This window comes from Rana temporaria, chromosome 2 (assembly GCF_905171775.1).
Source record: "Rana temporaria chromosome 2, aRanTem1.1, whole genome shotgun sequence".
Lineage (NCBI taxonomy): Eukaryota > Metazoa > Chordata > Amphibia > Anura > Ranidae > Rana > Rana temporaria.
Genome location: NC_053490.1, coordinates 431,815,611 through 431,838,394, shown reverse-complemented (window position 1 = coordinate 431,838,394; position 22,784 = coordinate 431,815,611). Strand labels below are relative to the sequence as shown.

The window sequence follows — 22,784 nt, the reverse complement described above, 5'->3', positions numbered from 1 at the left end:
TACAAGAGTGCACTTCCTCCCATATTTCTGGTCTCCAAATATTAGCGCCAAAGGAGGCCATTTTGTTGAAGACTTTTGTACGTCTAGCATTGGTTATAACCCCAATGAAATGTCAAAATTGCGGAGACAAAAATGGTTCATACATTTCGCCATCTACCGACTAGCGTGCTCTGTGCCCTGACGTACAATGTGTGCGCGGACAGCACGAGTATAGAGTTTGGTATCATGGCTGGGAGTGTGAGGAGGCCGGAGCAGACTGGACCCCCAGAACTGGTGAGAGGGGGGAGGGGACGGATAAACATTCGTATGGATGGACATTTATTTTTAAGGAGTTCGTCGTTACAGCAGTTTTTTTTTTTTTTTTTTTTTTTATTGTTTCCACACATGTACAAATCTGCGTTTTGGGCTATAAAATAACTTAAACCCCCAGAAATGTCTATATTTTGTGATTTTGTGAGAGCAGAGGCCCTGTAGAATAAAAAGATAGTAGCTGCATTTTTTTTTTATGTTGCACGATCTATGTTTGCACATTTTCAGGAAAATATAAAATAAAATGAATTTTAGTGTAGATAAATGCAAACTGATACTCCTAATTTTTTAGTAAAATATAGAAGATGAGGGGGCGTTGAGTAAATAGATACCAAACGTGTCGAGTCTTAAAAATGCTGGTACCCTAAAATCCTTTACAGCAGGGGCTATCAAACGGGTGGCCCTCCAAGCTGTTACAAAACTACAAGTCCCATGAGGCATTGCAAGGCTTACAGTTACAAGTATGACTCCCACAGACAAAGGCATGATGGGACTTGTAGTTTTTCAACAGCTGGAGGGCCACCAGTTTGAGACTCCTGCTTACCGCTCATCAGTTTAAAGTTAGCTGTGATCTATGGTGGCAGAATTATTCCTCTCACTCGGGAGTTCGTCACGATATTGTGTTTAACAAACATGTGCAGTGTTTGTATATTTGGATGTGCAGAGCGGCGGGGGTTGCGGTTAAATGTTTTTTTAATACATTTTATTATAATTTGTCTTTTTTTTTTTAAATACTTACCTGCACTGTGCAATAGTGGCCACAATCCTCCTCTTCTCAGGTTCCCCGCCAGCACTCCTGGCTCCTCTTCTCGGTGTGTGCCACCATAAGTAGCTGTTTCCTATGGTGGCACACCTGCAGGATCCATCCTGAGCTGCACTGCCTGCCTCTATAGACACAGACAGCGAGGCTTGTTGCTGGATTTGACTGACAGTAATGGGAACCAATGGCTCCTGCTGCCTCAGCAAAGCCTGTGAGAGCGGGGAGAAGAGGAGAGAGCCACTACAGGCAGGCATAGCACTGGATCCAGATTGGGCTCACATAAACATAGGGTAAAAAAATGTTTTAGCACCTTAATACATTGAATGCATGAAGGTAAAAAATGTTTAGGCTTTACAGCCACTAACTTTATTGCTGTCACAATGGGTTAACAAGCCCTGATGTGATACCATTGGGCAAATGACAGGTAATCATTATGGAGACCTTGGGGGTCTATTAGTCCCCATTGTCTCCCTTACTCTCCAAAGCATGTAACAGAGCAGAGATCTGATTGGTTACATGCTGGCTCCGAAACCAACAAAATCATCATTGCTTTCTGATTTTTTTCCAGGTAGAGGAGATGATCAAAGAATGGATGTTCTTCATCTCCTTCCACTATTATGAAGCTCTTTGATGTGGTCCTGGGCTCCAGGTAAAAGAGAGAGAGAGAGAGAGAGCCCAGGAACCACACAGCAGGGGGAACCATGCTGCCCGCACTGTATATACAGCCACCAGATCACTTTCACTTTACAGCTGGAGCCAGCTGAGAAAAACGGGCACATTGTGTTTAAAGCGGAGCTCCGCTGTAAAAAAAATATTAAAAGCCAGCAGCTACAAATACTGCAGCTGCTGACTTTTAATAAATGGACACTTACCTGTCCTGGAGTCCAGCGACGTCTGCAGCAGAAGACGAGCAATCGCATGTCACGCTGCTACCCCCTCCCCCGCCATCCTCGGTGAGGGAATGGGGAAGTGAAGCGTTCCGGCTTTACTGCCTGATTACCTACGGCGCATGTGCGAGTTGCGCAGCGCCGTCCTCACTGGTCCCCGCTGTGTTCTGGGAGCCGAGTGTTTTCCAGAACACAACAGGCGGGGGCATTAAGTGACTCGCTACCCGCAGAATCCCCGCAGAGAGGACTCCCGGAAGTGGGTGAAAATACCTGTCTTAGACTGGTATCTGCACCCCCCTCCCCCCTGAAAGGTGTCACCTGACACCGGAAGGGGGGGGGGTTCCGATGAGCGGAAGTTCCACTTTAGGGTAGAGCTCCACTTTAAAGATGAAGTATGGGCAGCACTTTTTTTGGTCCTCCTATGGATTATAGGAGTGCAATGCACTTCTGTGACCCATTTTCAGCCTACAGTGGGCTGACATCATTCAGATGGTCTAGGCTAGGGGTTGGCAACTTTAAAAATTCCAGCTGTGGTGAAACTACAAATCCCATCATGCCTGTGATTGTCAGGGTCTTGCAGTGTCTCATGGGACTTGTAGTTTCACCACAGCTGGAGGGCCAAGGTTTCCTACCCCTGGTCTAGGCTCTCGAAAGATACAGACTTTGCAGTCAGGATCCACCCAGATGCCTGGACCGGCAGATGGATCGGCCTCTCAGCGAGCTGAGCTGGTAACCTCTCCCATGTTCACTATGCTGTCGCTTGGCATGGGACCCAGAGGGCAGCGGTTATCACTGTGCTAGCGGTGCCTACTACAGTGATTCTTCATTTCCACAACAGACCCAAAGGTATGCATTGCAATATGAATATCTCCTCTGGTAGAATTTGGACCAATGTATCAATGCAATACAAGCCATGCTTGGAATTCAGCTTAAAAGCAGTATTAAACCCTGCCAAGAAAAAAAAAAAAAAAATAGGCCCACTAGTACAGTGTGCTTCCATCTTTGACCGGTCTTCCTTCTTGATGGGAATCGCATGACCACGACACACAGTGGGTGCTGTAAATGTGGTCTGAATTGCACATGCATGGCTAAGTTTACATTTCCACTGTCAGGCTAAGGTGAAGCATTTATGACAGGGTCTCTTTTGTTATAAAAACCTGCTTGACAGCAGTTTTTCCAAATTTACGTTCAATACCACTTTACTATATGTATGGTTAGAACACCATTTTCTGTTGTCTACTTTTGAACTGCTGCAGTTCTAATTGTTTTGTTTTATTTTAGTTTTACAATGAAGATCAAGCAAGGAAATATACACAAAAGTAAGGAAGCAATGTGTTTTGTGCACTCAGTTTGGCAGACAATTATAGCTGTATGCTAAGATTGCTATTGCTTCTTTTTTTACTTAGTTCTCGTATAATAGAGATCCAGTCGCAGATGTCAGAGCGTGCGGTAGAGCTCTTGTGCTTGCGAGAAGATCAGCCGTGCTACCTGCTGGATGTGGGGTATGTTGCCTCATCAAGAATTTAATAGAATGTTCTTTACATTACATTTGTGTATATCCTGTAGAATACAAACTTTTTATTACAATCCTTCTCCTATTTATTCTGTAGCTGTGGCTCAGGGCTGAGTGGAGACTACATAACTGAGCAGGGACATCACTGGGTTGGAATAGACATCAGTACTGCTATGCTGGGTAAGTTGTCATGTATTCTAAGATTGCCAGATTTTAAAAATGAAATCTGGGGACTACCTACCGACCATGCCCAATTTTAAACCAAACCTACAAATCGCACTCCATTTGTAGCCACAGTCTCAAATCCAGGCCCCTATTTTTAACACACCCTGAAACAATTGTTCACAGACTTTGGAGCAAGAGTCAGACATTGAGACAGATACACACTGAGTGCAGGGGTCAGGAATGTTTATTACACAAAGTGTACACAGTAGAAACACTGCATAGTAAACTCTGTTGTATAGAAGTGCGTAATGCAAGGAGTGTGCAGGGGTCAGGAGTGCGTAATGCAAGGAGTGTGCAGGGGTCAGGAGCATGTAAAGCCAAAGTGCGCAGGGTTCAGGAGTGCCTAACATCCAGGCCAGTGCAAACAGTAGAACAAAACATATCCTCCACCTTCCCAGTACATTAGGCAAGGGTCGGCAGTGCGTGACGCAAGGAGTGCGGGGGTCGGCAGTGCCTGACGCAAGGAGTGCGGGGGGGGGGGCGGCAGTGCGTGGCGCAAGGAGTGCGGGGGGGGGTCGGCAGTGCGTGGCGCAAGGAGTGCGGGGGGGGGGGGTCGGCAGTGCGTGACGCAAGAAATGCGGGGGGGGGGGGGCGGCAGTGCGTGACGCAAGAAATGCGGGGGGGGGGGGGGGGGTCGGCAGTGCGTGACGCAAGAAATGCGGGGGGGGGGGGGTCGGCAGTGAGTGACGCAAGGAGTGCGGGGGGCAGTGCGTGACAAAATGGGTGCAGGGGTCGGGGGTGGCTTCCTTTCCTCCCAATACAGTACTTTGCCCCCCCCCCTGCCAACCCCCCCCCCCAATAACCAGTGCAGACCACAAACCCACCAGTGTAGACTTTTCCTCCCTAGTACTGACCTCTCACCTCTAGCCTTTAGTAAATAAACCCCACTGTCTGACGTCTGAAGAAGCCAGAAACTTCCACGCAGTGCCAAAACAACAAAAGTAGGGCAATCATGGTGTCCGTATCTGCAAGAGATTGCCAGTGCCCAGCCCCAGCATTGCACCTCCCAATGGTCGAAAATATTTATTTCCCAGGGACAGACACCTTCAAAACAGGGACTGTCTCTGTGAAACGGGGACAATTTGTAACCATAATGTATTCTCTCTTTGCCTATATGCTGATGTTTTAGTAATTGCATTTACATTTACTGTTTTGCTCTTGGTTTACACAGATGTGGCATTGGATCGGGAAATTGAAGGGGATCTGATCCTTGGTGATATGGGTCAAGGTATCCCTTTTCGTCCTGGGACCTTTGATGGTTGCATAAGGTAATGATGGCTGTATAGAAAGTGTTCTAGTTGTATTGCGTATATTATTGGCGGGACTTGGCTTGTAATCTTTATGACATGAGACTGTCAACTCTAGTAATGGTCAGTGACATTTACGGGAGCCATAGTTTTAGTTGGCATGTCTGAGGGTTGTCATTGACACAAATTTGTTTTATTTATCAGCATTTCAGCTCTGCAATGGCTTTGTAACGCTAACAAGAAAACCCACAACCCTCCACGCCGTCTTTTCCGCTTTTTCACAACACTTTATTCTGCTTTGGTAAGTATAGTGGGATAGGAAATGCATGAGAAAAATAATTGTCATTTTTAGAACTATATAGTGCTTGACCCATCATTAACATACAGGAATACTAGAATTCTACAAGATTTGCAATTGCAGCAAATGGTGGCAAATAACTATTAGAAGCTCTATTTACATTGTACGCTCTGATTAGCGTAATCAAAAACCTCAAATAAAGATTTTTCTCATTTAAAATTGGCTACATTAACAGTCATATCAGAAGGTAGCAAATAGGCCATGTAGGTAAACTTTTTTTATATCCGTGGTGATTTCACTCTTCTTTTCTTTTCTTTTCTTTTCTTTTTCTTTACTTTCTTTTTCTTTCTTTTTTAAAGGTTTCACGGTGATACAAAATATTGACCATTATGTTACAAATGCTACAACTGTAAAGTTCCTGTACTGGTAATGCGCTTCTTCCGGTCTCCACAGTTGTTTAAATAACTACTATTCTACCAGAGTGCAAAACGTTCTGTGAATGGGCAAGGGAGATCCTGCCATTCACCTGCCCCTCCATTCACAGACTAGTGTAACATTTTGGGAAAAATTAATAGATTCATGAATGGCCAAGGGGACAGGAAGCAGGGGTGAAGGTAAAAATGCTGTGGAAAGCAGTGCACTTATTCGTTTCTTAGGTTAACGCAGGCTTAAAGCGGAGTTACACTCCTCGACCCTTTACATGCCACATTTAGCATGTATTTTTTTTTTTTTTTAATTTGGGGGGGGGGGGGGGGGGGAGTGTGGGCTTTGGTAGGAGTGGGACTTCCTGTCCCACTTTCTCCTTCTGCCCAGTGACTTCTCTTCTCGCCTTAGCCGGCCCCTCCCTCTAGGCGATCTCCAGGGACACGTGACAGGTCACAGGACATCGCTTGTCTATTCATAGAGCGCAGGGCGACTTGCGCATGCACAGTGAGTGCCCGGCCGTGAAGCCGAAAGCTGTCACAGCCAGGTGCCCACACTATGAATGGAGCCGCCGGCCTGAGGGGGGGAGAGGTGCAGGGCTCCGGGCGGACCGTGGAGCAGGTAAGTGTCTGTTTATTAAATGTCAGTAGCTACACTTTTTGTAGCTGCTGACTTTTAATAAACACTAAAAGGCTGGAACTCCGCTTTAAAGTAAACCTGCAGTTTTCCCATGGAAGGCAAAGCAAAATGTTAGCTTATGCCACCTCTCTCCAGTTATACATACCCACCTTCCCTTCTTCTTGAAATAGGGAAAATAAGTTGTTGGGACTTTAATTGAAACAGAACACTAGGGCAGAGTGAATCAATCAATATGATAACAATTATTTATTAATGTCATGCTAGGGCACAATGCAATGTAGGTAAACAGGGTAGATCAATAAATGAGATACAATGTATAACAGAAGCATGATTGGTAAATCATATAGCATTCTAATAGTAACATAAACAAACATAGTAACACATGATGAACAATGAAACCAGCAATGTGACCCAGAATGACATTTAACCATGATAAATAGTAAAATACAATTGATGATTCAGACAATATCGAGCCCTTAGTAGTAAGCATCTTCACTGTGACATGACAGCTATATTGTATGTTCGTATGCTCGACGCGTTTCGTGGAATATCTCCACTAATCAGGAGCAGCTAGGGACTGGGGTAACCTACAGTAAATGATAGTTGATAATGAGAAACAAACTAATGGTAATTAATTAGAAAGAGAAGCGAGGGAACACTACACGGTGATTCCTAACAATCTTACATATGGGTATTTGGTAAAACAGTATAAGCAGTAAAAAAACTGATAGAAGGCATTTGGGGGCTGAGAGATCATATCCCCGGGAGCTGAAGTGGCTGCGAAGCGGCGGCAGGGAGCATCCAAATTGACAAGGTAATAATGTAGTGGCAGGTATAACAATGGAAGCCATGAAAGTTTCTGTAACAAATAATACATTTGTGCAAAAAATAATAAACTGGACTAGTGAAAGGCAAAAACTATAATGATAAAAGTGAACATATTTAAATCAGGTCAGGGCGTATAAAACACCTAACTCACGTCACGCGGCGTGCTGGAGAGGAGCGGCGACCACATACACACAAACATTGCCTATAAGTAGTCACCTAACCCCTCCCTTTATAGCTAACGCAGATGGAGAAACACACGCCAGCACGCGGCGTCAGGATAGACGTCAATTGCGCGGACGTGTGAGGCGTGACGTCGACGTGCAGCGAGTACGCCCCCCCCCAGCCCTGCAGCCAATAGGGTGGAGGAACAGGGGGGACGCTGCGGTGCGCGTCACAGCTCCCCGGATATGGCTATGCACCAACCCCAAAAATAGAGCCTAATATTCTTATTGGAACGGGAATACCCCAGTAGGGCATCTTATCTAAATTGGCATAAGATGTAAGTCAACGATGTGTAATAGAATAAACGAGTAAATAAGTGTAGCGTTTCCATCCCTGATAGTTTGAATATGGAGTTTTAAATTGCTAAATTTAAAACCTAATAGGGTGGGAATCATTTATTGATCTACCCTGTTTACCTACATTCACTCTGCCCTAGTGTTCTGTTTCAATTAAAGTCCCAACAACTTCTTTTCCCTATTTCATGTTGCCGGGGATGGAGGCTCACGTGCCGGATGGCAATAGCCTCATTTAAAGTCCCACCCTATTAGGTTTTAAATTGAGCAATTTAGCAACACCCCTGTAAGCTCTGATTCATGACTTGAGCTGAAGACTACTTGTACTTGCATGGGCTGCTGTGGCTGCACAAATGTGAACCACAACAATCGCATAGCTATAACTTGGCCTAAAGTTGCAATTCTTGCATCCCATGAGATTTGTGGAACTTTTAACAGACTTTGTACTTCTTTTCTGGTAGGCTCGTGGCTCCCGTGCAGTTCTGCAGCTGTATCCTGAAAATGCTGAGCAGGTTTGGGCATTTTAATAATATTAATCATTTTTTTTAATGCTACAGTGCGGCACCTCTACGCCCGATCACGTATATACACACACAGCAGAAGCTGATCAGCGGGGTACTGCAGACTCCAGATGTCCGTTGGCACCCGGCAGTCATCGGGCAGAATGGGGGTGTGCCTATGTAAACAAGGCAGATCGCCATTCTGACAGGAGGGAATGGATGGATTTTATGTCCCTTTAAAGCAGGGAACAAATTTCATCTTTCCAATAATAAAAGCACTCTACACAATGTAGTAAAACGCTGGCTAGGCCCAGGGTAAACCCTTTCATATTGCCTGATGTTAACCCCTTCCCAGCCAATGTCATTAGTACAGTGACAGTGCATATATATATTTTTTTTAGTGGTTTACTGTATTGGTTTCACTGGTCTCCAAAAAGTGTCCGAATGTCCACCGCAATATTGCAGTCCCGCTATAATTTGCTGATCGCCGCCATTACTAGTAAAAAATATAAATAAATACATTAAAAATATACCAAAGTTTGTAGACACTATAACTTTTGTGCAAACCAATCAATATACGCTTATTATTTTTGGTAAAAAAAAAAACATGTAGCAGTATACATATTGGCCTAAATTTCAGAAAGAAATTGGATTTTTTTTTTTTATTGAATATGTTTTATAGCAGAAAGTAAAAGATATTGTGTGTTATGTTTGTGTGTGTGTGGTGTTTTTTAATTTTTTTATATTCTTATTCTTTTTTTTTTTTTTTTTTTCTTTTAAATTGTCGGTCTCTTATAGAGCAAAAAATAAAAGTAAAGATCATCAAATACCACAAAAAGAAAGCTCTATTTGTGGCGACATTTTTTTTCCTCTTTTTTTTGGGTACAGCGACATCCTGCGCAATTGTCAGTTAAAGTTCTGCAGTGCCGTATCGCAAAAAATGGCCTCGACATTAAGGGGGGTAAAATCTTCTGGAGGTCAAGTGGTTAAGGGGGCAGTAATGCAATGTTCTAAATTAAATATCTTAATGTAGTATTCCATATTTTATTTAACTTTAAGGCCTCCAGGTTTTAGTAATATTTAAATAGTTCATTTGGACCACATTGGTTGACTTCCTCTGACTGGCTGAGGTGGGAAGGTGGGTGGATGACCTCACAATTTCCACCTTGGCCAATCGGAGATAGCCTTGTATTGGTAAAATTACAAAAAGGCTGCTGGCACAGAAGCACTCATGCTGAGTCTCTTTAATTCTGACAGCAGACGTGCAGTCGCTCATACCACTGCCGGAACACAACGCCACTTACTATATGTAGACATTGCTACTATAGCACACAGCAGCTGCACAGTTACGTAATGGAAATTGATCGGTTGGGCCAGCTTGGGAATCTGTGATTCTACTTTAAATAAACTTCATACGTAGTGCTGTAGCTGTAAAAGCCTAATTGTTTGCTGATTTTCTGTGTATCTTCTCTTAAAGCTGGAATTGGTGACATCCCAGGCAATGAGAGCTGGATTTACTGGAGGGATGGTAGTTGATTTTCCCAACAGTACAAAGGCTAAAAAGTAAGTTTTTATTTTTATTATTTTTTCTTCTTCCTACAAACGCAAAATATTGCACACAAATTTTTTTTCTCATATGTTTCACTTATAAGGCCTCATGCACACTGGGCAATAAAAAAAACACTTTTAGGAGCATTTGATGTGTTTGTGTTTTTTTTTTTTTTTGCCTCTATATGCCCCTCAAAATGTACACAGAGTCGTTAACAGGCGTTTAGAGGTGGAAATAAAAGCCACTGCCAGCATGTTCAGGAACATCAGCATTTTTTTTTCACAAGAAAAGGAACATCAGCATTTTGGCAGAAAAACATTTGACGCTCCTAAGCGAGTGTCCAAATATGCATTAGCGCTAGTTTAGCACTTAAGCGTTAATTCATTTTAATGGCCAGAATACATTTTTATTCTGTTGGGACTGTTACCTTAAATGTGCAGTTCTGAAGGGTCACTCCAACTGTGTATTCATTCTTTTGCATGCATTTACACACACGCTTACTGATTTGTTTTTTCCCCCCAGATTTTTCCTGTGTCTGTTTGCAGGAGTATCGGGGGTGTTACCTAAGGTAAGTTTACCCAGACAGGTTCTTTGCATTGTGTATTAAATACAGTTCACTGGCCTAAATGGCTGCAGTCCTCTGTTCGAATATAAACACTATTGCAAGGTATCCAATAGTGCTAATTACCCAAGAAGAATACATTGATCTCAGAGTTGAGGTAAATGTAAAAATTGATATTATGATTACCTCAATGGCTGGTATTAAAGTGTTACTAAACCCAAAACAGTAAAATCTGTCTGTATATGCAGTAAAGCATGCTTTTTATACTCTGTTGAACCTAAGGGGTTAATCCTCTGCATTGTGTAAAAAGACTGATCCTGTCTTCTCTGATCCTCCCCTTCTTCCACTGATTCTAGAACATGCCTGGATAAGACCTGGCCTCTGGAGTCATGCTGCACATGCTCAGTTTGGTGTGTGTTGTTAGAGAGTTTTTTTTTTTTTTTTTCTTGAGAGGGTGCATGTGATCAGCACAGAGCCAATCAGCACTATCCAGACAGATGGTCAGGGGTTCTGCATCCTGATAGGACAGCTCAGTGCAGTATGAAAACTCCTTCTACAAGCTTCACCAGGAACTGATGGAAGGCTGCTATATACTGCTGATGAGAAAATGTATTAAGCAGTTTATTTTTACAAAAAAAAAAAAAAATGCATTTCTGTGTACTGTGGGAGACCAGATAGAGGCAATGCATGGTCCTGGGTTTAGTAACACTTTAAGGTACAATCTTTTTATCAAATTCTGCAGCATGTTCCTAACCCTGGCACACTTTGCTGTCTAAATAGTAGAGGTATCTGCAGTTTATAGACACTAGTTTTTGGCTACTTGCAAAATGAGCAAGTAGCCTCCTTCACTTACCTCATCCTTCCATTTTGCTTTTAAATGTCCTTATTTCTTCTGAGAAACCCTCACTTCCTGTTCTTCCGTCTGTAACTCCACACAGTAATGCAACACTTTCTCCCTGGTGTGGAGAAAGCCTATTGAGGGGGGGAGGGGGCAAGCAGGCAAGTCGGGACACTCTCTACTTTGCAGATAGAGAAAGGAGCTGTGTGTAAGTGGGCGTCCTGACACTCCTGCTCGCCCCCTCCCCCCTCAAGAGGCTTTCTCCACACCAGGAAGAAAGCCTTGCATTACTGTGTGGAGTTAGACAGAAGGACAGGAAGTGAGGATTTCTCAGAAGAAATAAGGACATTTAAAAGCAAAATGGAAGGATGAGGTAAGTGAAGGAGGACTGCACTAAGGTAAAGGATAGCTATTTAGGGAAACATTTTTTTCCTTTACAACCCCTTTAAGGCAAATAATCTGTGTACTGCAAGTGCAGTTGTTCTAGATCTCAGGGGAACATGCAAGGAAAATAAAAAACAGCGCTTTTGCTTGCACATGATGGTGGAAATCGGTAACGCTTCCCCTCATTTCAGAGCAACTGCACAGACTATTTGCCTTTAGGAAATCGACCACATTGTGTCCGGTTCTGGAGACCTTACTTACAAAAGGATAATGATAGGATAGAACGAGTCCAGAGACGGGAACAAAAATTGTCAAAGGTCTAAGGGATAAAACATATCAAGAGTGACTTCAGAAACTTACCATATAGTCTGGAGAAAAGGAGAGACGTGATTTAAACCTTTTTATATAAATCAAGGGGGCAAAAAAGGTTCAAAATGGCGGTACAATTAATATGAAACCAAAGATGAACACTGAGACATGACCTCAAACTAACTGGAGGAAAGTTCAAAACTATTCTTAGAAAATAATATTTTACTGAAAGAGTAGTTGATGCTTGGAATAAACTTCTAGCAGAGAATATCACAATGTTCATTCTCCTGCGCTGTGCGGTAAATCCCAACGTGTTATCAGACTCTTATCTTGACATGTTAGTATATGTGGATAATGCACACCTCGTTGCCTTCCAAAGACTGGGGTAGTCCAAATTAACTGAAAGAATAGAAAGACACAGAGAGCGCATAGGCCTAGCACAATATCCTCAATACATGTTTTTATTGAATAAAATAGAGGTGAATATACTCACAAACCAGTACTTGAGGCATAGCATAAAAGCATCCGCTTAAGTCCATATGCAAAAATCCACAACACTTGTGGTCACCTCTTCTTCAGAGCCTTGTTCTAGATGTCTCTTAAGCCTCATACACATGATCCGATTTTCTGCGGACAAAGCGTAGGACTTTTATCCGAAAGGCGTTGGCCAGGAACTTGTATTGCATACAAACGACAAAGAATTGTCGACCAACAAACACAAAACTACGTGTTTTTTTAGCTCTTTAGCGCCACCCTTTGGGCAACTTCTACTCATGTGTTTATGGTGAGAATTGCTTCGGAGCATGCGTGTTTGTACTTTGTAGTTTTGTCAGATGGACTTGTGTACACACGATCAGAAAATCTGACAACACACAATTGTTGGCGGACAATTTTAAAGCATGCTATCCAACATTTGTCCGCGGAAAATCCGAGAACAATTGTCCGATGGAGAGTACAAATCTGATTTTCCGAAAACAGCCCGTCATCGCACAACTCTGTCGGATAATCTGTTCATGTGTACAAGGCTTTAGTGTTGACAAGGAACTTTTCACTCGGGATCAGTGCTTTCTCCGTTTAGTGCTGTGGTATATAGCTTCCTCGTTTCTCCCTCAAACTTGGAGGAAAGGTAGTAAGCCAGTCAGCAGTAAGTGGTTTCAAACATGCTTGGCACGAACCTAGATCTACACTCCTAAAAATAAAATACTGTATATACTCTAGTATAAGCCGAGGCACCTAATTTTACCACAAAAAAAACTGGGAAAACATATTGACTCGAGTATAAGCCTAGGGTGTCCATCTGCATGCCTCACTGTGTCCATGACTAGACTGACGTTTAACATGGGAGTCTATGGAAGGGGAGCCCGGCTTTGAAAAATCGGTGCTCCCCAGCCATAGGTCCCCCAGACAACAAACGTTGCACACTTGTAGAGGGAGGAAGAGCAGGGCTATATATGTGCCAAGTCTGGGGTGCCGGGGACCTACGGCCGGCTGGTACCGGGTCCCCAAATTCCGGGAGATCAGGCGCAAAAAAGTGACTCAAGTATAAGCCGAGGGGGGCATTTTCAGCACAACAATTTTTTCTGAAAAACTCGGCTTATACTCGAGTATATACGGTAACCAAAAAATAATTATACAAAACATGTATATGAAAAATCAAAACCAAAAAAAATGGGCAGACTCGATGGATATTTTTTTTTATTTTTAAAATACACTCGTACGATCTTTGGATGACTTGGCACGCAGGATGTGGAAGTGGACAAAATAAATCTGTTGAAGCATATAGATGGAAGCTACCATTGTAGACTTGTTTTTTAAGATGCAAGCTTTGGGGTTGTCCTACTTATCATTGTTTTTTGTGTAACTGACCTATTAACAAGTGCATAGGAGGTGATCTGACAATTCAGTGGTAGCCAGCATTTTACTGTTAGCCTGCCAGCCCCAGTACCAAGTGTCAGGCACTGTGCATGTTTGTTATGAAGGGTGACTTTATCGGTTTGTGCTTTCATGTGACAGGGATTGGGTCAAGAGTCAGTCGAACAAGGAGTAACACATCAAGCTTCATTTGTCAAGGAGAGGTAATTTTGTTGTATATGTACTTGGTTTATAATTCATATTGTTGTTGTGCACAGTTCTGTGGTGTTTGATGTACAGCAGTAATGCGCCACACTCTGTCCTGCATTACAGCTCATTCATAAAACGCTGGCCTTGATGTGGAGCCTGTTAAACGTCCTATTTTTCTTTGCTTAATGCATCCGAGCTTTATAGAGCTGTGCTTTATAAATGTAGCCTTTTTTTTAATTTTTAAAGCAGTGGTAAGGCCTTAGTGAAGCCTGCTACAGTGAGCAAAATAAGTATTTGAACACCCTGCTATTTTGCAAGTTCTCCCACTTGGAAATCATGGAGGGGTCTGAAATTGTCATCGTAGGTGCATGTCCACTGTGAGAGACATAATCAAAAAAAAAAAATTCCAGAAATCACAATTTATGATTTTTTAACTATTTATTTGTATGATACAGCTGCAAATAAGTATTTGAACACCTGTCTATCAGCTAGAATTCTGACCCTCAAAGACCTGTTAGTCTGCCTTTAAAATGTCCACCTCCACTCCATTTATTATCCTAAATTAGATGCACCTGTTTGAGGTCATTAGCTGCATAAAGACACCTGTCCACCCCATACAATCAGTAAGAATCCAACTACTAACATGGCCAAGACCAAAGAGCTGTCCAAAGACACTAGAGACAAAATTGTACACCTCCACAAGGCTGGAAAGGGCTACGGGGAAATTGCCAAGCAGCTTGGTGAAAAAAGGTCCACTGTTGGAGCAATCATTAGAAAATGGAAGAAGCTAAACATGACTGTCAATCTCCCTCGGACTGGGGCTCCATGCAAAATCTCACCTCGTGGGGTCTCAATGATCCTAAGAAAGGTGAGAAATCAGCCCAGGACTACACGGGAGGAGCTGGTCAATAACCTGAAAAGAGCTGGGACCACCGTTTCCAAGGTTACTGTTGGTAATACACTAAGACGTCATGGTTTGAAATCATGCATGGCACGGAAGGTTCCCCTGCTTAAACCAGCACATGTCAAGGCCCGTCTTAAGTTTGCCAATGACCATTTGGATGATCCAGAGGAGTCATGGGAGAAAGTCATGTGGTCAGATGAGACCAAAATATAACTTTTTGGTCATAATTCCACTAACCATGTTTGGAGGAAGAAGAATGATGAGTACCATCCCAAGAACACCACCCCTACTGTGAAGCATGGGGGTGGTAGCATCATGCTTTGGGGGTGTTTTTTCTGCACATTGGACAGGGCGACTGCACTGTATTAAAGAGAGGATGACCGGGGCCATGTATTACGAGATTTTGGGCAACAACCTCCTTCCCTCAGTTAGAGCTTTGAAGATGGGTCGAGGCTGGGTCTTCCAACATGACAATGACCCGAAGCACACAGCCAGGATAACCAAGGAGTGGCTCTGTAAGAAGCATATCAAGGTTCTGGCGTGGCCTAGCCAGTCTCCAGACCTAAACCCAATAGAGAATCTTTGGAGGGAGCTCAAACTCTGTGTTTCTCAGTGACAGCCCAGAAACCTGACTGATCTAGAGAAGATCTGTGTGGAGGAGTGGGCCAAAATTCCTCCTCCAGTGTGTGCAAACCTGGTGAAAAACTACAAGAAACGTTTGACCTCTGTAATTGCAAACAAAGGCTACTGTACCAAATATTAACATTGATTTTCTCAGGTGTTCAAATACTTATTTGCAGCTGTATCATACAAATAAATAGTTAAAAAAATCATACATTGTGATTTCTGGATTTTTTTTTTTTTATTATGTCTCTCACAGTGGACATGCACCTACGATAACAATTTCAGACCCCTCCATGATTTCCAAGTGGGAGAACTTGCAAAATAGCAGGGTGTTCAAATACTTATTTTCATCACTGTACATCTTGAATGAAACACCTAGTATTTTTGTAATGTTTTTTAATATTTATATCCATATTTTGCCGTTTTGTCTTATTGATCCTGATGGCTCAATGCCTTATGTGTTTCCTTATTGGTTACACTGTGCTGCCAGAAGATGGAGCTGCAGAGTCGTCATACACATTGCTCGTTGGCAAATGTTCTCTCCTCCACACCTTCTGCTTATGGCAGAATATCACAGTTGTCATTTCTCACAACTAATTGGTGTTAATTTTTCCACAGTTTTTTAGAAGTTTAAAATAATGAGATTGTTTGTCCATTTGAATCCTTACTGATTCTCTATGTGGAATATTAGTTGGTGTGCTGACACAATGTCTGTCTACTTATGCTGGGAGGAACAGGATCCACCTTACAGCTTACAAGACAGACCATAGTAACAGAGGTTCTACGTCATGCCTGCTATTAGGCGCTGGCATGTTTTCCTGCCTCTTACATTTACATGATAACAGAATAATAACCATTTCCTGATATACAGGATGAGATTTAAAAATGCCAAAGGGAAATCTGTAAAGAAGAGCAAAGACTGGATACTTGAAAAGAAAGAACGACGCAGACGGCAAGGAAAGTGAGTAGTTGTCATTTTATTTCTGATGTCAAAGTTTTATGGAGTCATAATCTGGGATTTCTGTTAGCTACAGGGGGGAGCATACGAAACCTTAAAGGGCAATGTAACGGTCATGGGTTAATACCGATTACGATATTCCATTCCACCAACCCAAGACAGCTTATCCGACACTTCACAATCCAGCAGACACGATCCATTGGATTTCCCCCAGAAACGAGACACACACAGCTCTGTCTCTGGTTCCAAAACGAATGAATACTTTAATGGTAAACTCAGCTGGTTATATACAGTTAGAAACCAAATCTGGACAATGACTCGCTCCACCCACAACATCACACAAAGGGGTGCTAACGAGTCCCCCTCAATCCACATCTTAGACAGACTTTCTGACTCCGCAATAAGCTATTCCCACCTGCTACATAAAACACATCCTTTAGTAAACATAATTGACATGCTAATCCACTACACCTGAAAGGTCAGACATCTGACCTTTCCGACTGCCAATACATATCTATCATCAATAGAACTTTCACACAATGCAGTGTCATTAGCATACACAATGAAAGGTTCTTGAGAGGCAGACTTATCTAGCACAATAGAATGCAATCACAGCAAGCTTTTATCATTACAGCCAGGTAGACTTAATTAGCACCTCAACAGTCTATGTGTCCCCACATGAATGAATACTGTCCTATTGACCTGTTGGGGTCAGAATAAACCACTTGTAATATTTTAAGATATCCTGCAATAATGAATTATCATTATTGTTCCATCTCATGTAATTCATGATATAATTTCTCAGTCATCCTATGCCCCTATTGGACATAGGATGACCCAAGAGTCATTAGTGAAGCTGACACAGGAGTACCCCGCATCATTCAAAAGTCCCTGGGTATAACGGGCCATTCCGTTACAGGCAACTACACTTTCACGGAGAAAAAAAATAAAGCAAATAGAAAAAAAATATTACAGCATATGCAATTGTGACACAAGTCGTATTGTAATTGAATGTAATTAAAAGTGACCTTTCCCTTTTCAATCTGCAGCTCTGCAATGCAATAGGGCAACCTGGAGGAGTTCTGTACACAGAATATGTTCAGAACACCCCCCAGATATGTCATTTCCTGCTTGTGTGATTGGCTCACTGATTTTTCCAGAAATCTGCACCAGTGGTGGCCCATCCACTAGGGCCGTCGCCCCCCCCCCCCCCCCCAATGCATGCGTCTGGCCCCCCGACCATGGATTCCAATGGGGAGTTTTTTTTTTCCTTTCTTTTAAAGCACATGATTAGAGCTAGAGGCTCTAAAAGGCTTCAAAAAAAGGTTGGGTTCGGGACGCAGTGGTATCTGTGGCATTTTCCATCTTTTGCAGTTCACTGCTGAAAGAAGTTTGCTTACCAGGTTCATCCCTCACTTGTCATATTCTTCAGTTACCAGGTTGAGAATTGTTTGCTGAACACGTAGAGCACAACAAGCCAAATGCTCCTGGCAGGATGCTAAGCTTTGAAAGTCTGATGCCTTAGTTGTTATACAACAGATCAATGAGGCTAATCACTTATGGTGGCCGTACACGGTGTCAGATTCAACAAAGTGATATCCTCCGACACTAATTGAGCAAAAATGGCATGACGGAGCAATGAGCGACATGGTGATGGTTTCAATTGACCCAAATCCGTTCATTGTGGTGGAAAAAAAAGAAGTTATACAGTGTAATTCGTTTTATTTTTTATTTATTTTTTGTGCCCTTACATATAGATTTATTTGATTCACAAGGATATGAAAAATGGCATTAATGGACCCTGTACAATATTTTTTTTTTCCCCACTGCAACCAGTCGACTTGAGCTTATTTGAAACTGCCACTGTCTGATTATCCGTTGGCCATTCCATTTTTGTCTTGCTTGACCAATGTCCAATGCAATAGTTTTGTCGAATTGATCATTCAGTTTTATCGCGCCATGTATGTCCGCCATTAGATTTATACGATTACATTGACTAATGTATATCTATCTATTTGGAGTTGCCAATACTGACTAAGTACAATACAGAAGTTACACATTTTTTAGGTGAGGTGTAGGGCCGAAACAACTAATCGATTATGAAATTAATCGATTACAATTTTCATAATCAATTAATCAGCCAGTAACATAATGGGGTTAAAACTAAAATTGGCCCTTTTATAGTACAAAAAAGCAAATCGCTACTGTAAATATTACTTTCACTGTCCCACAGTAAAAAAAATGAACCCCTTACAGTAGCGATTATTTTCTCTTTTGGACTTTTTGTTTTTTTAACTCCCATTATGTTACTAAACATCTCAGGCCTGGGTCACACCTCTGTTTTTTGGTGCTTTTTGCAGAAACACGCTACAGTTCATTTACATGTTTTCCTATGGGACACATGATTTTTTTTCAGCTGCTGCGTATTTGGAAAGGGAATGGACTTTTAACGCAAAACGGTGCCATTTTCTTTTTTTGGTTCAATATACTTCAATGGAGAAGCTGCAGAAAAGCATGTAATGTGTTTTTGCGGCAATTTGTGTTTTGTAATCTGCCCAACAACAAATTGGCCCAAAAATGTAAATTATAATATTTTTTTTTTTTAAGGCTATTATCCGATTAATCAAAACAATAATCGGCCAACTAATCGATTATGAAAATAATCTTAGTTGCAGCCCTAGTGAGGTGTGAAGATAATCACAGATGTAACCTGTAGGCATGGGTTCAAATGCAGGCGGGTCAAAAATGTAAATGTTAAAATTTATTTCAGCTCAAACTGAGAATAATGTAGTATATGCTGGAGATTTTAGTATAAAAATGTGAGCACAATGTGGTTACTAGTTGAGAAATTAGGACACCTCTCAAAGAGATCACACACAGTGATGGCTATATGACAAAAATCCAAACCTTCCTATCTCTGTTGAGGGGGAGAATGTTGTCCAAAGCTATTCAAGCTAAACTCCACCTTTTTTTTTTTTTTTTTTTTTTTTTTTTTTTTTTCAATCCATAGCTACCAAAACTTAAAATAGGATTTTTTTCTGTTTTTCTTATGTTGTGCAGTTAATGTACTGATGATACAAAAAAAAAAAACAGACATGTGATGGAACTGTGCCATAAAAAGGAATTGCAGTGCCTTGAAAAACTATTCATACACTTTGAAATGTTCCATATTTTGTCATGTTCCATCCAGAAATGTAAATGTATTTTATTGGGATTTTATGTGATTGACCAGTGATGGCAAACCTTGTTTTGAAACTAAATTTCCCATGATGCTTATGCACTCTGCAGTGTAGTTGAGCATTATAGGAAATGTAGTTCCAAAACATCTGGGGTGCCAAGGTTTGCCATAACTGTGATAGACCAACACAAAGTGGCACCTAATTGTGAAGTGGAAGACAAATGATGAATGGCTTTCCATTGCATTTGTATTCAGCCCCCTTTTACTCTGATTCCCCTGACTAAAATGTAGTGGAACCAATTGCATTCAGAAGCCGCCTAATTAGTAAATAGAGTCCACCTGTGTGTGTAATTAAATCTTGGTATAAATACAGCTGTTCTTTGAAGCCCTCAGAGGTTTGTTGGAGAGCCTTGGTGAGCAAACGGCATCATGAAGGCCAAGGAACACACCAGACAGGTCAGGGATAAAGTTATGGAGAAGTTTAAAGCAGGGTTAGGTTATAAAAAAAACAAAAGGCGCACTGTTCAATCCATCATCTGAAAAGGGAAAGAGTATGATACAACTGCAAACCTACCAAGACATAGCCATCCACCTAAACTGACAGACCAGGCAAGGAGATCAGAGAAGCAGCCAAGAGGCCCTTGGTAATTCTGGAGGAGCTGCAGAGACCCACAGCTCAGGTGAGAATCTGTCCACAGGACAACTATTAGTCATACACTCCACAAATCTGGCCTTTATGGAAGAGTGGCAAGAAGAAAGCCATAAGAAGTCCTGTTTGCAGTTTTGGAGAAGCCATGTGGGGGACACAGCAAACATGTGGAAGAAGGTGCTCTGGTTAGATGAGACTAAAATTGAACTTTTTGACCTAAAAGCAAAACGCTATGTGTGGTGGAAAACTAACACTGCACATCACCCTGAACATATCATCCCCACTGTGAAACATGGTGGTGGCAGCATCATGTTGTGGGGATGCTTTTCTTCAGCAGGGACAGGGAAGCTGGTCATAGTTGATGGGAAGATGTATGGAGCCAAATACAGGTCAATCTTAGAAGAAAACCTGTTTGAATCTGCAAAAGACTTGAGACTGGGGAGGACGTTCACCTTCAAGCAGGACAAGACCATAAACATACAGCCTGAGCTACAATTCAATGGTTTAGAATAGATCAAAGCATATTCATGTGTTAGAATGGCCCAGTCAAAATCCAGACCTAAATCCATTTGAGAATCTGTGGCAAGACTTGAAAATTTCTGTTCAGATGCTCTCCATCCAATCTGATGGAGCTTGAGCTATTTTTCAAAGAAGAATTTCACTCTCTAGATGTGCAAAGCTGGTAGAGACATCCCCAAAAAGACTTGCAGCTGTAATTGCAGCGAAAGGAGGTTCTACAAAGTATTGACTCACACTTTTCACATATGTATTTGTAAAGTTTTGAAAACAATTTATCATTTTCTTTCCACTTCACAATTATGTGCCACTTTGTGTTGGTCTATCACATAAAATCCCAATAAAATACATTTACGGTTGTAACTTGACAAAATGTGGAACATTTCAAGGAGTATGAATAATTTTCAAGGCACTGTATAGAATACCACCAACATTATTCCTGTTGGACCAATTGAAGATACAGTAAAACCTTGGACTGCGAGCATAATTTGTTCCAGAAACATGCTTGTAATCCAAAGCAAGGGGATTAGAAGCAAAATCCAGCAAGAGGTACAGGGTATAAAGGAGAAGAGAGGCGGCTCTAAGTGTAGCAATATGTTGTACCTTCATTAAATGTAACCATATTTCTACACTTGGAGGCGCCTCTCTTCTCTTTTATACTCAGTTGTGACATGACGCTACTCTTGTATCAAGACATCGCTTGTATATCAAGGCAAAATGTATTAATGTTTTTTGCTTGTCTTGCAAAACGCTCTCAAACCAAGTTACTCTCAAACCAAGGCTTTACTGTACTCAGCTTTGCTTGATGTGTCTATGGGTTGTTCTCCTTAATTCCGGTGAATTCAGTGGATTGCAGTAAATCAAATTTGCTTAAAATTTACACTTATTTGAAACTGAAGTTTTGTGCTTAACTGGTGAATTTTTTTTTCTTTTGTCAATTCAGGGAAGTTCGAGCGGACACAAAGTACAGTGGACGCAAGAGAAAACCAAATTTTTAATTATGTGACTAATTTCCTTGTGGGACGAATCCAGCTATACAGTGTGCTGCATTGAACAGAGTATGTCATGAGTGGATGTTTATCCATTACATAAGCCTGGAATGTCACATAGAAACTATGCTGGGACCTGGTTTTCCAATGCATGGAAGCAGAAGTGGAATCTGCCTGTACTGCGGATGGAACAGTTTAGGATACCAGACCACACATCAATTTATTTGCAGTCTGTGCCGTATCTTACAATCGCTAGAGATGTGGACTCCGTTACCTGCAATTCTGCGAGTTCAGTCAATAAGTGCCTTTAATGTTACTTGGCGCACCACCTACAGTTTTAAATTTACGTACTCTATTATGTCTGTATGGTCATACCTCCTTAATATCTATATGCTTCAAAGAGTGTCTCTTGGGGCTTCTTGTACTGACCACAGAATGTTTTATTTATTTTTTTGCTTACTATGATTTTCCACATATACCATCTTTCATACCTGTACTTCTACAGACTGCAATTTTATGTCGAAAATAAATTCTAAGGATACTGTGGACTTCTGATTGTTTACATTTAAGGGGATGTCAGATTGGTGTACCATGACATAGGCATATAGTGGTAGGGTTGCACCTTAACTGTTTTTTTTTTCACCTACGAGTACAAAAATTATTTTGGTCAAGTACTCTCTGATTTAGAGTACCAATACCTTTTGCGGTCCGATTTAAGCCCATACAATATAAATGGGCTCAAACCGCACTGCAAAGAATTGCATGCGATTTGAACAGGAATGTGGTGTGATTATCGCATGTGGTTTCCCCCACTGCTGCTGTGTGAACCCTGCTGTGTGAATTGTTGGTTCACTTACCTTTTCCTTCAAGTTCCCCTCTAAATGTTTTTTTTCTTTGTTTGACTTTCTCACTTCCATTTCCTCCTCGGTAAGCTTGCCCACATCACCCAAGCCGTTCTGGCTGGGGGTTAGTCAGCGCGCTCGCCCCCTCCCTTGGGACTACATCCCTGCGCGTCTCCCTGCAGGGATGTAGTCCCAAGGGAGGGGGCGAGCACACGGTATTGGCACTGATATCAGTGAAACCCTATACAGTGGTAATATATTTGTATACAAACCTTGG

At 41.9% G+C, this 22,784-nt stretch overlaps 1 protein-coding gene across 1 annotated transcript; it reads left to right on the top strand.

Moving 5' to 3' along the window:
• Positions 1 to 159: 159 nt before the first annotated feature.
• Positions 160 to 22,213, top strand: BUD23 (BUD23 rRNA methyltransferase and ribosome maturation factor). Its single transcript, XM_040338318.1, has 12 exons — positions 160 to 273; positions 3,238 to 3,275; positions 3,363 to 3,458; positions 3,567 to 3,649; positions 4,866 to 4,962; positions 5,146 to 5,242; positions 8,106 to 8,156; positions 9,622 to 9,707; positions 10,216 to 10,261; positions 13,800 to 13,861; positions 16,247 to 16,336; positions 21,620 to 22,213. Exons 1-12 carry the CDS (start codon positions 226 to 228, stop codon positions 21,672 to 21,674), a joined length of 849 nt encoding a protein of 282 aa, XP_040194252.1. The 5' UTR covers positions 160 to 225; the 3' UTR covers positions 21,675 to 22,213.
• The last annotated feature ends 571 nt before the right edge of the window (positions 22,214 to 22,784 follow it).

Coding starts and splice junctions, on each gene's coding strand:
- BUD23 (XM_040338318.1), top strand. CDS start 226: ATGGCTGGGAGTGTGAGGAGGCCGGAGCAGACTGGACCCCCAGAACTG. Junction 274..3,237: donor AGACTGGACCCCCAGAACTG/GTGAGAGGGGGG, acceptor GTTTTATTTTAG/TTTTACAATGAAGATCAAGC. Junction 3,459..3,566: donor TGCTACCTGCTGGATGTGGG/GTATGTTGCCTC, acceptor TTTATTCTGTAG/CTGTGGCTCAGGGCTGAGTG.